General features: G+C 37.6%; 1 protein-coding gene across 1 annotated transcript in view; it reads left to right on the top strand.

Annotated features, from left to right (window-relative positions):
• The window catches only part of ADAM28 (ADAM metallopeptidase domain 28), a 58319-nt gene that overhangs the window by 25007 nt on the left and 16786 nt on the right, over positions 1-16526 (top strand). Inside the window, exons 10-13 of the mRNA XM_029201469.1 lie at positions 2253-2337; positions 9498-9628; positions 12672-12849; positions 14037-14126. Coding sequence (XP_029057302.1) covers positions 2253-2337; positions 9498-9628; positions 12672-12849; positions 14037-14126 — 484 coding nt within the window. The remainder of the gene's footprint in view (positions 1-2252; positions 2338-9497; positions 9629-12671; positions 12850-14036; positions 14127-16526) is intronic.

The following is a 16526-nucleotide window of genomic DNA, read 5'->3' as shown; positions in this document are numbered from 1 at the left end:
ATTAGCTGTACGCACCAATCAGGACAAACTTCTAGGACTGAAGGAAAATTGAACATGATATTCTAATCCCATGCTTCTACCATCCTGACAAAATGACTAATTAGTGACTAATTTAAAAAATGGGGGAAATAAATCCAACAGCTATAAATGACACAAGACTGCTAAGCATATGCCTCAAGACAGTTCTGCCGGATGGTTTGCAGCTGGAATCAGATGGCAACAAAGAGTGACTTAAAATTACTTGAGTTTCACTACCTAAGAAAACAGTGGGTGTCATGGGAAATAAGTGGACTAGGTCCTGTCAGAATTAATTAATATTCTGTGCTGGTTATCTATGACTGCATCATGCATCAGCCCGCAACTTACAGACTTAAAATAAGTCTTCTTCATTTATATGTCTAGTGCCTTGCCTGGGGTGCCGGTTGGTCATCTCTTTGCATATACAGCTTTTCATGTGGCTAACTTGGACTTCCTCCAATATGGCAGTCTCAGGTTTCTGGATATCTTAACAAGGTGACTAGCTTTCCCCAGAAGAAGCATTCTAACAGGCCCAGGAGAAAACTTCAAGGCTTGTTATGACTCAGTCTTAGAAATCACACATCACTTCTGGTGTATTCTGTTGGTCAAGAACAAGTCATAGACCTATCCAGTTTTAGGGAAGGTGCTACACAGGATAGGAATACCACAAGGCTGGCTCATTGGGTTATCTTTGAAGGCTAGCTGCCACAGTTCCTGAATTTGGAAAGATGAGTTCCAGACTCAGGGGCCCACCACAAGACATAGCTCATTTTGGGGAGTGGTTTGGTGATTTTTCAGGGTCTCGAAGGTAGTGAGTAGTAAGGGAATTCAACTCTTACCAAACTGGTCCCAGGACAAAGCTAAAATGGTAGTTGAATCCAGTATTGTGAAGTAATAGGGTAGAGAAATATAAATTATAGACAAGATGACAGATGTATAGATAAAAAATAGTAATCCAATATCAAGAGTAGATTTCCTGAATAGACCAGAATAAACAAGATAAAAGAACTAAAAAGATAAGGATGGAAGGAAATAATTGTCCTTTCATGTGTAAATTGAAAGCCTTACCATTTACCTGACAAATTAACAAAATATACCTATACCTGGGCATAACCGGGTATGAATCTTAGAGTCCAAATATACTCTATCCACTGAAAAGAGAAACCAAAATAGGTAATCCCATAATGGAGGAAGATTTTATTTTTTATAAATGAGCTAGTAGTAAGAATTAAATCCACAAAAATGTAGACTTAAGTATAAATAATTTCACAATATAATTTTAAAAGAGAATATAAATGCCATAAGTCTTTAAAATATCATGTATCATACAAAATATCATTACAGAATAAGAGATATTGAAATCTCCATAGGGAATGGAAAGTGGCAGGAAGTTCTCTCATTTCCTCATTTTTCATGGCAGAATGTGTACTTGCCATTCTTTATGTTGATAAGTGGGAAAATATAGGTTCAACTTTTTATGTAAATGCACCTACTAAGGGAATTTTAAAAATGATGCATACTTGCAAATTTCTAGATGCAAACCAGGGTCAGATTCTTAACAGACAATAATAACAGAATAATAATAACAAAAAAGCACATGGAATTATTAAAAGTTGAAAGAAAAAATGAAACAAAACCAAAATAGAAATTAAAATTACTAAAGACCAAATATATCATCTACGTAAATAAATGCAAGTGGTTCAAATGTCGCTCCAATAGGACAAATATTGCCAATGCATAAATGCTTCAATAACACAAATACTTATAGAATGAGCCCAAACTTAAATCAAGCTACAGCTAAAACAGTGCTAAAATAAAAGTAAACATATATAAAAATACATGAGGAGAATATAAATTAAGGTGAAACATGTTTCATCTTAATTTATATATTTATATAAATTTATACATACATATGTATATATAAAACAAAATATTTGTTAGAAAATAAATCCCCCTTTATTTCCTGACAAGAGATGAATTCCACAATGAAAAATATAAGAATCATGAATAAGAGATATAAAATATTAAAGTGATTACTCCCAGATGCTTGGATTTAAGTGGTATGAAAACCATTGTATTTAAAAAAAATGCCTTTTGCAAACTCGCTGAAGGAAATATTTGAGTGATGATTCACGATGTGAGTTTCTCTGTTAATTAGTTACGGTTCTGGATGAATTGTCTATAGAAAATATACTTAGAGTCATAAGCTTTATCAATTTCTCTCTTTTTCGCAGGGCAAGTGAATTTTCTGGAACAACTGTGGGCCTTGCTTTCATGTCTACAATGTGCTCTCCGTATCATTCTGTTGGCATTGTTCAGGTTTGTTTAAACTGTTGGTTCTACAGCTCAAGCCTGTCAAATGCTGTTCTGCTGCATCTATTGAGAAGGTCATGTAGTTTTTCTCCTTTGGTCCTTTGGCATGGTAAAAAACAGTGACTGAATTTCAAATGTTGAATCAATCTTGCATATCCAGTATAAACCCAACATGGTCTAATGTATTATTTGTATATATTGCTGGAGTCAACATGGTAACATATGTTGAGGATTTTTGCATCTATATTCATGAGGGATATTAGTCTGTAGTTATCTTATCCTGTAATGTGTTTTTCAGGTTTTGTTATTAGAGCAAGTATCAGGGTAAAGGATGTGCTCCCAACTCTTCGATTTTCTGGAATATTTGAGTAAAATTAGTATTATTCCTTCCTGAAATGTTTGGTATAATTCACTAGTAAAACCATATGGGTCTGGCATGTTTTTGTGGAAAATTTTTAAACTACATTTTCAATTTCCTCAATAGATATTGGACTTCTCAGGTTATTTATCTCTTCTTGAGTGAGCGTTGGTAGTTTGTGTCTTCAAGGAAAGTTGTCCATTTAAGTTGGTATATATTTGTCGATGATATTCCATTACTATCCTTTTAATATCTGTAGGATTTGTAGTGATTTTCCCTCTATCATTCATGATATTAGTAATTTGTGGGGTTTTTTTTCCCCATGATCAGTCTGGCCAAAGGTATATCAATTTTATTGATCTCAAGGAAACAGTTTTTGCTTTACTGAGGCTTTCGTAGTTTCAATTTCATTGATTTCCGCTCTTGTCTTGATTATTGATTTTTTCTGCATTCTCTGCATTTAATTTGTTACTCTTTTTCTAGTTACTTAAGGAAGAATTTTAGATTGTGAATTTGAGGGTTTTCTTCTTTTCACATATAATCATTTAATGCTATAAATTTCCCACTATGCACTGCTTTAGCTGCATCCAAGTTTTTTGGATACGTGTGGTTTCATTTTAATTAAGTTAAAAATATTTGCTAATCTTTTTAATAAATTTATTCATTTATTTATTTTTGGCTGCGTTGGGTCTTTGTTGCTGCGTGCAGCCTTTCTGTAGTTGCAGCGAGCAGGGGCTACTCTTCATTGTGGTGCGCGGGCTTCTCATTGCAGTGGCTTATCTTTGTTGCGGAGCACAGGCCCTAGGCGCACAGGCTTCAGTAGTTGTGACACTCAGGCTCAGTAGTTGTGGCACACGGGCTTAGTTGCTCCGCAGCATGTGGGATCTTCCTGGACCAGGGATCAAACCCGTGTCCCCTGCATTGGCAGGCGGATTCTTAACCACTGCACCACCAGGGAAGTCCCCTTAATTTCTTTTTGACTCATGTATTATTTAGATGTGTATTGTAATAATTTTCATTATTGACTTTTTAGTTTAATTCTGTTATTCTGTCATGGTCTGTGTATTCATTTGTTGGGGCTGCCATAACAAAATACTATCGTCTGTGTGGTTTAAACAACAGAAATTTATTTTCTCACAGTTCTGGAGGCTGGAAATCCAAGATCAAGGTGTCATTAGCTTTAGGTGACAAGGTATCTGAGGCCTGTCTCCTTGGCTTGATGATGACCACCTTTTTGCTGTGCCCTCATGTGGCTGTTTTTCTGTGCACACTTACCCCTGGTGTCTCTTCCTCTTCTCATAAGGACATCAGTCTTATTGTATTAGGGCCCCACCCTTATGACCTCGTCTAACCTAATTATCCCTTTGAAGATTCTATCTCCAAATACAGTCATGTTAGGAGTTAGGGCTTCAACATATGAATTAGGGGGCAGGACACAATTTAGTTCATAATAGTCTGGGAATATACTTTGTAGAATTTTGATATTTTAAAATTTTTTGAGGTTTGTTCTTGGTCATTGCCCCATATGAACTTCAAAAAGAATGTGTCCTACTGTTGTTGGAGTGTTCTGTAATTGTCAGTTATGTCAGGTTGACTTATAGTGTTCAGTTCTTTTGAATCGTTTATGGAGAGAGTGCTTAAGTATCCAAGCAGAACTGTAGATGTGTCTGTTTCTTCTTTCAGTTCTATAAGTTTCACTTCATGTATTTTGAAGCTCTATTGTAAAGTGAATACACAGAGTTGTCATGTCTTGTTGGAGAACTGATCCATTTATCATATTATGTCCCTCTATTTCCCTGAAATATTCCTATTCTGAAGTCTACTTTGTCCAAATTCAGTATAATCACTCCAATACTTTGTGGCTATAGTGTACTTGATACAACCTCTTCCTTACTTTTATTTTTAGCATATGTATTTCTTTACATTTAAAGAAGGTTTCTGCTAGATAGTATATACATGGATTTTATTTTTTATCTAATCTGACAATCTCTGTCTTTTATTTGGTATGTTTAAATAATTTATATGTAATATCATTATTCATATTGTTGGATTAAAATCTTTCATTTTGCTAGATGTTTCCTATGCCATCTCTTCTATTTTTTTCTGCCTTTTTAGGATTGAGTATATTAAAAAAAATTTCATTTATCTCCATTATTAGCTTTCTATTGATTTGTTTCTTTTTAATGGTTACCCTGGGGTTTATTGTACATCTCTGCTTGTATGTTTTACCTTGAAATGGTATTAACTGGTTCACATATAGTATAAGGACTTTACAAGGGAACACCTCTAATTACTCCCTTCCATCCTTTGTGCTATTTTTATCAAATGTTTAACTTCACATATACTATAAATACAATATACACTGTTGCTAATTTTTCTTTAAAAGTCATCTTGCTGTGCAATTTAAGATGAGAAAAAATTAGTTTTCCATTTATCTTATCTTTACTGGTGCTTATTTTGGTTACATTCCCAACATTCTTCCTTTCTTTGCAGAGAGAAAATTTCTATCTGGCATAATGTATTTTTTCTTCCATAAGAATTTTTAAAAAATATTTCTTATAATACAAGTCTCCTGTCCATGAATTCTTTCCATTTTTGTAAGAAGATGACCTTATCTCTCTTTCATTCTTGTATATATATTTCACTGGGCTGACAGTTCTGGGTGGATAGTGTTTTCCTTTCAGCACTTGTAGTGATCTCACTGTTTGCCGGAGCTCCTAACGAGAAATCTGCTGTAAACTTTATCTTTGTTCCTCTCTAATGTGTGTGGGTGGTTTTTTTTTTTCCTGATTTTAAGATTTTTCCTTTGTCCTTAATTTCTTCAATTTGATTATAATTATGTTATAACTAAGGGGTTTTTGTGGGGAGAGGTAATTTATCCTACTTAGTGTCCCTTTGTCCTGGGGCTTGGTATTTGTGATTAATTTTGGAAAATCTTAGGCCATTATGTCTTCAAATATTTCTTCTCTTCCATTCTCATCCTTTTTACTTTCTGGGATTTCAATTACACATAAGTAATTGAACATATATGTATGATCATTCTATATTACCCCACAAAACTTGTATCTCCATGTTTGTTTCATTTTGTTTGGTTTTTCCTTTTTATCATTTTTTTCAATTCGTGTTACCATTTGGGTAATTTCTGTTGAAACATTAAATCCACTGATTCTTTCCTCAGCTATTCCGGATCTACTGTTAAGCCTATGGAAGGCATTATTCATCTCTGTTACTGTCTTTTTCAATTCTAGTGTTTCCATTTGATTCTCTCTTATGGTGTCCAACTCTCTTCTGAAATTTTCCATCCAGTCTTATATGATATTCATCTTTTCCACTGAAGCTTTTAACACATTAATCATAGTTATTTTAAAGTGCCTCTCCGATAGCACTAATAATCTGAGTCTGGTTCTGTTGATCGGCAAGGTATTGTTTTTTCTTGTTTTTTTGGGGGGTGAGGCCTTATTACTTTTTGTTGAAAGTTAGGCATCTCATGAAAGGCAATAGTCTGAGGTAAATAATTTTTGGCCTGGAAATGATCACTTCTTTCCTTCTTCTAGGACTTCAGTGTGAAGATTTGAATCGATCTAGCAGGAGTTGAGCTGGGTTCGGGATTTTTTGATTGGTATGGACATCCTCAGTGCATCACAGATGTTAAATTCCTTTCACATTATTTTGTGTTTAGAATGAAGGATGGTTTGCCAGAGTTTTTGTCACTGTGTGTTCCACACTCATCTTTAGGGCTTTACTGCACCTCACAGGGAGTCTCTTTAAGCTGTTATCCATCTCCCATCAATAGGTTGTTGTTACTTGTTACTGGATGATTGTTGGACTTTTGGTGGGAGGAGGGCATTTCCTTTTGTTCTCATTAAGCTCAGTCTTAGGCAAGTCCTGCATCTCTTAGTTTCTGGCATGGGTCCTTCTAGTGATTCTGATCCACTGCCAGATGGTAGAGACCTCTAGTGACGTAAACCCAGCAGGCATTCCTGCCCCTTCTGCCCCTCCCCTCCAGTGGTAGAGGTTTTTTGCTTTTGGTTTTTTTTTTTTTCCCTTTCTTTTTATTTTTCACAGTTGCACTGAGACTTCACCAGTGCGTTAAGGGTGACAAGATTTGTTGCCCTTCTCTTAGAAGTTTAAGACCTTAGTTAGGGCTAGGACTAGAGTAAGCCAAGTGAGGCACTTAGCTCACCCTGGTGCTGGTCATGTTTGCTCCATTACAGGGAGAAGGGAGAAGGATTGTGAAGGGGTTTCATGCCTTTGCTACTGCTGTTCTGCTCCCCCAGGTCAATACCATGATGGAGGATTTCCCAGAACTCTGACTTAGTGACGTCATGTGGAGAAAAATCTGTGAATAGGTGGGAATTTCTCTAATTTCTGAATTCCTCACATTTTGCATATTCTCTTGCTATTCCACAATCAACATTTATCAGTTTTTTGGGGTTTTTTTTTGGTGTTTCCACCACACTTTTTTTTTTTAATAGCTCTTTATTGGAGTATAACTGCTTCACAATACTGCAGTAGCCTCTGTCACACAACAAAGTGAATCAGCCACATGCACACATACATCCCCATGTCCCCTCATCCCCTCCCTCTTGAGCCTCCCTCCCACCCTCCCTATCCCACCCCTCTAGGTGGTCGCAAAGCACCGAGCTGATCTCCCTGTGCTATGCGGCTGCTTCCCACTGGGTGACAGTTTTACATTTGGTAGTGTATATATGTCGATGCTACTCTCACTTCACATCAGTTTTTAATGTTTTGTATGAGTTATTACTGGCATCTGGTAGTGTCTGCCCCAGGTAAACAGAAGTTCACGTCCATCTCTCCCACTAGGTGCCAGCCTGTCTTTCCTTAGATTTCAGCTTTGTTGCCTTGTGACCTCAGCTCTAGGATTGGTTCTAGAAAATTGTGAATCTGACTACAATAAGTTTGGGTGGGATGCTCTGTCCAGCTTTCTATTATCTGGTGATGAGAAACAGGGGTCAGGGAATTCTCATCTGACTTTGTCTAATTTCAGTTTTCATCAGGCCCTGGGTCTCAGCAGCTAGGCTTTCTCAGTGATCCTGCGTCCTTTCAATGGCAGCAAAACTCTGCTTTCTGACTTTTGCAGATCATTCCTGGAAGAGAGTTTCCTGGCCCTCCTGCAATGGCAGAAAACCTCACTTGATATCAATATAGGATCCTAGGCTCAGGATTTTTGTCTGCCCCTCTCTCAGGAGTAAAGGTTTTTGTAGTTTTGTGTGTGGGCTGTGTGTGTGTGTGTGTGTGTGTGTGTGTGTGTGTGTGTGTGTGTTAAACTCATGCCCTATCTGTAACAGGTCGGCAGTTCTGCTATAGGTTGTTGCTACTTCTCCCGTCAGTGAGTATGTATATATCTCCCCAATATATCTTATGAGTCTAGGTTTATGATAGGCTTCCTATCATAAACGGAGGACGTAAAATATGTATTTTAAAGCTTGAAAGTGCCTACCATAAAATTGGAAGAGAAACTAGCCCACTTAAAGCAATAGTTAATAATATATGATAGTAACATCCATAAGATGTTATGGAAAAAACCTGAACAAACTTTTTGGCCAACCCAATAGACTTAAAACTGCAGTAGGAATCCAGAGGAGAGGATTGTTGATGAAGAGTAATGTGGTCAGGAAAAGTTGCGTTAAAATGAACCTCAGAGCTTGGATTGGATTGAAGGGGAAGAGAGGATGGAGGTAATTCCAATAGAAAAAACCATTTTAGTTATGAAAATAATTATTTAAAGGAAGGTACGCTAAATTTGAAGGAACCTCAAATAAGGCAATCTGGAAAGTGTCTATTTAAACACATTTCTTTTTTTCTTAAATTGTTTGGTTTGTTTTTGTCCCCACTGAAGACTCTCCATCTTAATAGATAGTAAGGTTACCAGGTTCACCTCAACAGGATGCAACAATATTGTGAGTGGTAGGTATTAACTTCCTGTCTCACATACGTGTTCCTTGTTTGCCAGCCTTGTACTGTGCCTGATGGACTTCTCTGTTTTGTTCTTTGAAATGAAGTACATAAGGGAATCAGTTTTCTGTGGGTGGGTGTTATTGGCATATTCCTGTATCCCTACTGGGAAATTACAACCAGCAATGATTCTTTAGTGTTGTTTTATTGCTTCTGGATAACTTGGATGTCCTGCTCCAACACCTTTAATCAGAAACAATCTGGTAATGAAGTTGGCTACTTGCTGAACTTCATGCAATAACGGAAGTCTGGAGTTGACTGATGTCTAGTCTTGGCAGTAGTAGATTTGAAAAAGGTACCAGTGGTTCTAAAGTTCTAGGTTCATGAGCACGTCTAGATCCCTATGAACTAAATACATTAAAGACCTCCAATTATTGATAAATTGGAAAGAATTTGAAAAACAATCCAAATGTGAGGGGGGAGGTAAATCAGTTTTTAAAAATTCTGATTTCTTATTATTGTTGAAAAAAAGGTTGTCATTATCCGTCATGGCAGGAAATAACAAAAATTTTCATTATAGGGACCCATTGACAAGAACAGAGAGTAGCCTTATGCCTTGTGATGGGCATTCAGTACCAAAGGGGTGTGTGTGTTGGGGGGAGAGACAGCAAGAGATACAGAGACAGAGAGACAAAAGGGCAGAGAAAGTCAGGGTGAGAGACAGGAGAGAAGGGAAGAGAAGGAGAGAGGGGAAGAGATGGGTAAGGTGAGGAAACTGAAGCTAAAATCAGACTCTCTACTCCACTTGACTACAGTGAAAATACTTAATTATGTCCTGAGTGATAATTCAGTTTGCAAACCAGAGTATCTGTCTCCCTATTCTCATCCTCAGGACCACAGTCACAACGTGCTCAGCATTGCAGGGACCATGGCCCATGAAATGGGCCATAACTTCGGAATGTTTCATGACACCTGTGCTTGCAAGTGCCCTTCTACAGTATGTGTGATGGACAGAGCACTAAGGTGAGCCTTTCCGGGAAGATGCTATTTATCTGTGTTTTGGATTCACGCTGGGATGTTATCTTCAATGACATGTTCAAACTTTCAAATTATTAAATAGCAGTATCAGGACAAAATCATGGATGTGTGTCTATACCAAACTACCTTGTACCTCATCTATGTGTAATGTTTTTCATTAACTGAGACATAGTTTAAACATACTATCTCTTTGCTGTTGGGGTGATGTGTCACTTTATCCTCATCTTAGCTACACAAGATCTGGGTTCATAAAATCATTAGCATTTATCACATTTTCAGTGAATTCAGATTGGGTGGTGGTAATGGAGAAGTTTTAGAAGAAAAATGTAATTAAAGAAGAATGGGGCTTCCCTGGTGGCGCAGTGGTTGAGAGTCCACCTGCCGATGCAGGGGACACGGGTTCATGACCCGGTCTGGGAAGATCCCACATGCCGCGGAGCGGCTGGGCCCGTGAGCCATGGACGCTGAGCCTGCGCATCCGGAGCCTGTGCTCCGCAACGGGAGAGGCCACAACAGTGAGAGGCCCGCGTACCGCAAAAAAAAAAAAAAAAAAAAAAAGAAGAAGAATGAAATTAGAACACTTCCTAACACCATACACAAAAGTAAACTCAAAATGGATTAAAGACCTAAAGGTAAGGCTGGATACTATAAAACTCTTAGAGGAAAACATAGGCAGAACACTCTTTGACATAAACCACAGCAAGATCTTTTTCAATCCACCTCCTAGTGTAATGAAAATAATAACAAAAATAAACAAATGGGACCTAATTAAACTTAAAAGGTTTTGCACAGCAAAGGAAACCATAAACAAAACAAAAAGACAACCCTCAGAATGGGAGAAAATATTTGCAAACAAAGCAACCAACAAGGGATTAATCTCCAAAAATATACAAACAGCTCATGCAGCTCAATATCAAAAAAACAAACAAACCAATCAAAAAATGAGAAGATCTAAATAGACATTTTTCCAAAGAAGACATACAGATGACTAAAAAGCACATGAAAAGATGCTCAACATCATTAATTATTAGAGAAATGTAAATCAAAACTACAATGAGGTATCAACTCGCATGGGTCAGAATGGCCATCATCAAAAAATCTACAAACAATAAATGCTGGAGAGGGTGTGGAGAAAAGGGAACCCACCTATACTGTTGGTGGGAATGTAAATTGGTGCAGCCACAATGGAGAACAGTATGGAGGTTCCTTAAAAAACTAAAAATAGAGTTACCATATAATCCCACTCCTGGGCATATATCCAGAGAAAACCATAATTCGAAAAGGTACATGCAACCCCAATGTTTATTGCAGCATTATTTACAATAGCCAGGACATGGAAGTAACCTAAATGTCCATCAACAGAGGAATGGATAAAGAAGATGTGGTACATATATACAAAGGAATATTACTCAGCCATAAGAAAGAATGAAATAATGCCATTTGCAGCAACATGGATGGACCTAGAGATTGTCATACAGAGTGAACTGTCAAAGACAAATATATGATACCACTTATATGTGGAATCTAAAAAAAGGGTACAAATGAACTTAGCTAGCTACAAAACAGAAATAGATACAGATGTAGAAAACAAACTAATGGTTACCAGGGTGTAAAGGGGGGGGCAGATAAATTGGGAGACTGGGATTGACATATACACACTACTAGATATAAAATAGATAATAAGGACCTACTGCATCGCACAAGGAACTCTATTAAATACTCTGTAATGGCCTATATGAGAAAATAATCTAAAAAAGAGTGGATTTATGTATATGTATAACTGATTCACTTTGCTGTATATGCGAAACTAATACAACATTGTAAAGCAAATATACTCTAATAATTTTTTTTTTTTAAAAAGAAGAATGTTCTCATAGGAAGATGACGAGAGTCTTTGAAAAGAGATTACACATTCCTGCCACACCTTAGGCAAAACTGCCCTGGAATTTTATTTTTAAGAACCCCACAATCCCTTTTATGTGTTCATTTCCTCTTTTTGTATTTCCCTCTCCCAGCTCATTCAAGCTAGGGTTAGTCTCCCATGCCCTTCCACAAAATAGCATATGGCTGCATGCCAGTTACATATATTATGCTATCTCTCACATATATTACTGTAGTTTAAAATTTTTTTTAAATTTTAAGTATAGTTGATTTACAATGTGTTAATTTCTTCTGTACAGCAAAGTGACTCAGATAAGTAGGCATATATATTCTTTTTCATATTCTTTTCCATTATGGTTTGTCACAGGGTATTGAATATAGTTCCCTATACTATACAGCAGGACCTTGTTGTTTATCCATCTTATGTATAATAGTTTGCCTCTTCTAATCCCAGACTCCCATTCCTTCCCTCCCCCGCAACCCCCTTGGCTACTGCTTTTTTTTTTTTTTTTTTGCGGTACGCGGGCCTCTCACTGTTGTGGCCTCTCCCGTTGAGGAGTACAGGCTCCGGACGCTCAGGCTCAGCGGCCATGGCTCAAGGGCCCAGCCGCTCCACGGCATGTGGGATCTTCCTGGACCGGGGCACGAACCCATGTCCTTTGCATCGGCAGCCGGACTCTCAACCAATGCGCCACCAGGGAAGCCCGGCTACTGCTTTTTTAACCTCATTGTTATTTGTGGAATGAAGAGAGGCTGTCAATAGAAATCCCTCTGAAGGAAAATGAATTCTTAAACATGTAAATAAATATAATTTTAGTGCCTTTAAGACTTCAAAACCAAAACGACCGAAGGCTGAATGAGATTATCTGGATAAATTAGAAGGATTTTTAGTTTATTAAACAGCAGCCTGGATGTTCTATTTTAAGATGTGACCATACTTGCCTTGTTCATTAGGCTGGAGGTGTTTATACCTGCCCGGGTGGGCTACTTCAGGCGCAAAAATAAGAGCTCATGATTTAGCAGTTGGTGAGTGTCTTCCCTTTGATCTTTTGGGTCACGTTTTGAGTGTATCACACCCAACGCCTGATATTTCCCCCTATCTGCTCAGCGTGACTGTATTCCATTTTCTTTTTCCTTACCTTTACAGCTTCTATATACCTACGGACTTCAGTTCCTGCAGCCGTGTCAGCTATGAAAAATTCTTGGAAGATAAATTATCCAATTGCCTCTTTAACGGTCCGCTGCCTACAGATATCATATCCACCCCAATCTGTGGGAACCAGTTGTTAGAAATGGGAGAAGACTGTGACTGTGGGACCCCCGAGGTACCACCAAGTTCTTTCTAAAATGATCTACTTTGTTTTTCAATTGCTGAGAGATAAACTATCAACGTGCGGTTCACTAAAAAAATCACACTTCTTGTAATTTTGAAAATGTTTGTTTGTAGACATTTGTTAGGCCAACTTTGGGACTCAGGACTTTTTACCATTCGAAGTGCCTGGCTTGGTCCCCTCCTCTTGACAGGGCAGCCAGGATTCTGAATGGGACCTTTGCCCCCATCTTATTAATACCTAATGCGAGTACCAGGCCAAGCTCTCAGGGGGTTGGCCTTTCAGTACTTCAAAATAGGATTACACATTTATCCCTTCTGTGAGAAAAAGGAATCTTTCCCAGATGATGTTTGTTTGAATAAGGGCAAGAGTTTTTTGGGGTTTTTTTTTGCGGTACGCGGGCCTCTCACTGTTGTGGCCTCTCCCGTTGTGGAGCACAGGCTCCGGACACGCAGGCTCAGCGGCCATGGCTCACGGGCCCAGCCGCTCCGCGGCATGTGGGATCTTCCCGGACCCGGGCACGAACCCGCGTCCCCTGCATCGGCAGGCGGACTCTCAACCACTGCGCCACCAGGGAAGCCCAGGGCAAGAGTTTTAACCCTAAAAATTGGTAACTGTAAATATCTCACTCTGAGGTTCCCAAAGTAGGAGTTTCCCCAAAGCCTTGTGCAGATGCCTAATTTCCCAGAAGCAAGGTGGGGAGAACAAGACAAAGTATACTGCTTTATAGAGAGCTGAATTAAATGTCAAACTTGAATAAAGAACTATATTTTTGGATTTTCAGTACATGCTCTAGAGATTAAGTTTACTGCTGGATAGATACAAAATTGATGAGCTGAACTAATTATGTTCTGTAACAATTTAGAGGAATTTGATTTTCAAAAACTGTCCCTTTCTTTCATTTTCTCTCCTATTTCACCAAAAACAGACCATGTTCAGTATTACTATGGGAGATTGGGGGAACTAGAAAAGATATTCAAATAAAAAAATTATTGAAGTAGAATTCAGATAAACTCAGTATTTCTAATGTTAAACTTTTTTTTTTTTTTTAGTTTTCCCCCAAATCATTTTCAAACTGTATCAAAGAAAGGTCTGTGTGATGAATAAATTGTATTATGAATTGTGCCAAAATGAGACCAAAAGGTAATCTTGCATTTGCATTTGTTTCTGGTATTTCTTAGGAATGTACCAACGTTTGCTGTGATGCAAAAACATGTAAAATCAAAGCAAATTTTCAATGTGTGGTAGGGGAATGCTGTGAAAAATGCCAGGTAAGATTATTATTTTATTCTATCTTAATAATTATGATTACTCTTTGTTTTTTCTGTATTAAAATCTTAGGGATTATGTTCAATGAAATAGGCAAAGTAATATTTTTCTGTCTATAAAATAATGTTACCTACCATCTATCAAGTCCTCACTGAGTACTTTGCAAAGATGGGCTCTTTAATCCTGCAATAGCCCTTTGAAGTATATATTATTATTTAATTTTGTTTTCGAGCAGAGTCTCAGAGCAGATAATGTACAAAATAATACAGCCACTAAATGGCAAAATCCAAGTATGATCAGTTCCAAAACCAATGCTTTGTTATTCCCACCTGCTATTTCTTCTGATGCCGTGTGACCCTCTTGGACCAAATCTAGTAATTGCTTGCATATCCCTTTTGTTGGCAAAAAATTAATCAGCCGATCTAAGAAAGAAATGGAAAATTTTATTCTAGCCAAATTGAGGATTGTAACCGCGGAAGAGCATCTCAGAAAGCTCTGAAAACTGTTGAGCCAGTTAGAAGTCAAAGCACAGTTGTGTAAGTTTTTTGAGACAGAGGGCTGTACGTTAAATGGCATATTATTGATAGTTTACACAGTCCATATCTAAGCATCACCATGGCCCCTTACAAGATCAAGAAGGAACGTTATCTTTTAAGGAGTTATCTTGTTGGTGCTGGGAGTATGTTGGTCTTTATGGTTGAGCAGGTATTTCTGCTGATGGGGGAGGTCTGGTCAATGCCTAATGCAGATACACAGTGCACGGTATGGGGAGAGAGGAGGTCAGAGGGAGAGACAATTTCTTATGTTTAAATTTTCCTTGTCTTGCCATAAAATATGAATTTTATTTCACACTTTAATATGGTGTAGTGGAAAAGCTTTTAATTTTAATAATGTAGGGGCTCCTCTATCGTCAACCTTTGAAGTCACTTCTGGGTGAAATTCTTAGAAAAAAGACATAAGATGAGGATGCCGTGTCATTTTCTCTGTGGGGCTTTTTTGACTTTCTCTTCCAGTTAGAGTTCAGCATGTTACATTCTACTGTTGCAGAGAATTCTCTATTATGATTATTTGTTTATGTGTCTTCTTAGTTAGACTGATTCTTAATGTCTGGAGTCTGATTCATGCTCACCTAACACAGAATTGCGTTCATTTTAAAAGCCCAACAACCATCTGTAAAAGGAATGTGCAGATGGCATGCCAGGTTATAGGCAGTGTTTGAGATAGGGTTTTTTTGTTTGTTTCTTTTTTTTTTTTAATGTTGGAGGGAGAGGAAAGAAATAAAGGAGGCCAAAATGAAGAAAATTTGAGAACTTAAGTAGTATTCAACAAGTATTTATTAAGTCTTGTTATAATATTTATTAATCTCTTGTTAGAGATTATGAGTGATAAAGAAAACTAGTATTTGACTTCAAAAAACTTGCTATTTCTTTAGGGTGATGACATACATAACTAAAACAGACGAAAATATGGTACATGATTAAATGCTCAGATAGATATTATAATGACAGATGGCCATTATATGGGTAATAGTTTCCACATATATTTTCACTTAATGTTCATAATGACCGTAGAAAGTTAATATTGGATCGGGAAACGGATCTTCAGAGAGATTAAACCCATTTGCTAAGGGTACACATCTAGCCACTGGCAGAGCCAAGATTCAAACCTGTATCTTTCAAATCCAAATTCAGGGCTCTTTTCCTACCACATGTAGAAAAGAGGAACAGTGATTTGCATTGAAGAGGTCAGAGGAGATTTTAGAGAAATAGAAAGAAAAGAAGATATAAGCATGGTTTGTGTGACATCTGGTAAGAAAGCTAGTCTGACTGGAGTGGGGGGGCTTGAATTTGGAGGGTCTCATACGCTCTGATGAAAATTTGGATTCTTTTAAAAATATTTATTTATTTATTTGGCTGTGCCGGATCTTAGTTTTGGCACATTCTGTCACCAGCGTCAAGATATGGAAAGTCTTTTGATGATATGAGAGCATGCCTTCTCACTTCAACTAGAGAAGGGTATGCTTCCAATATCCACACAGGCCTCTTAGATTTGTATGAATGGCAGAATTTCTTTTCCTAAGGTTTCTCTGAGCTCATAAGAGCAAGACTCGCAGTAATAGATTGCAATGGAATTAACACATGAAATGAATATTTGGTTGTTTCCTCCTTCTGATAAATCATTCCATAGAAAGACGTGAGTTGAAAAGAAATATCTGAGCATACAATAAAAGGAGTTAAGAATTAGGAAACTCTATGCCTGGGAAAGTCTCAGAGCACGCTGATCTGGGCTTATAAACGTATCTTGCTTACTATGGAAGATTTACTTCACCAATAAATCTCTGAAGCTGCAGATTTAAATCTCCTTGAAAAGCTTGTCAAAGATGCATTCAACAAAGGGAGAAA

Source organism: Monodon monoceros, unplaced genomic scaffold (genome assembly GCF_005190385.1).
Source record: "Monodon monoceros isolate NGI ecotype Baffin Bay Population unplaced genomic scaffold, NGI_Narwhal_1 Super_Scaffold_5, whole genome shotgun sequence".
Taxonomy (NCBI): Eukaryota; Metazoa; Chordata; class Mammalia; order Artiodactyla; family Monodontidae; genus Monodon; species Monodon monoceros.
This window is presented reverse-complemented; position numbering and strand designations above follow the sequence as displayed.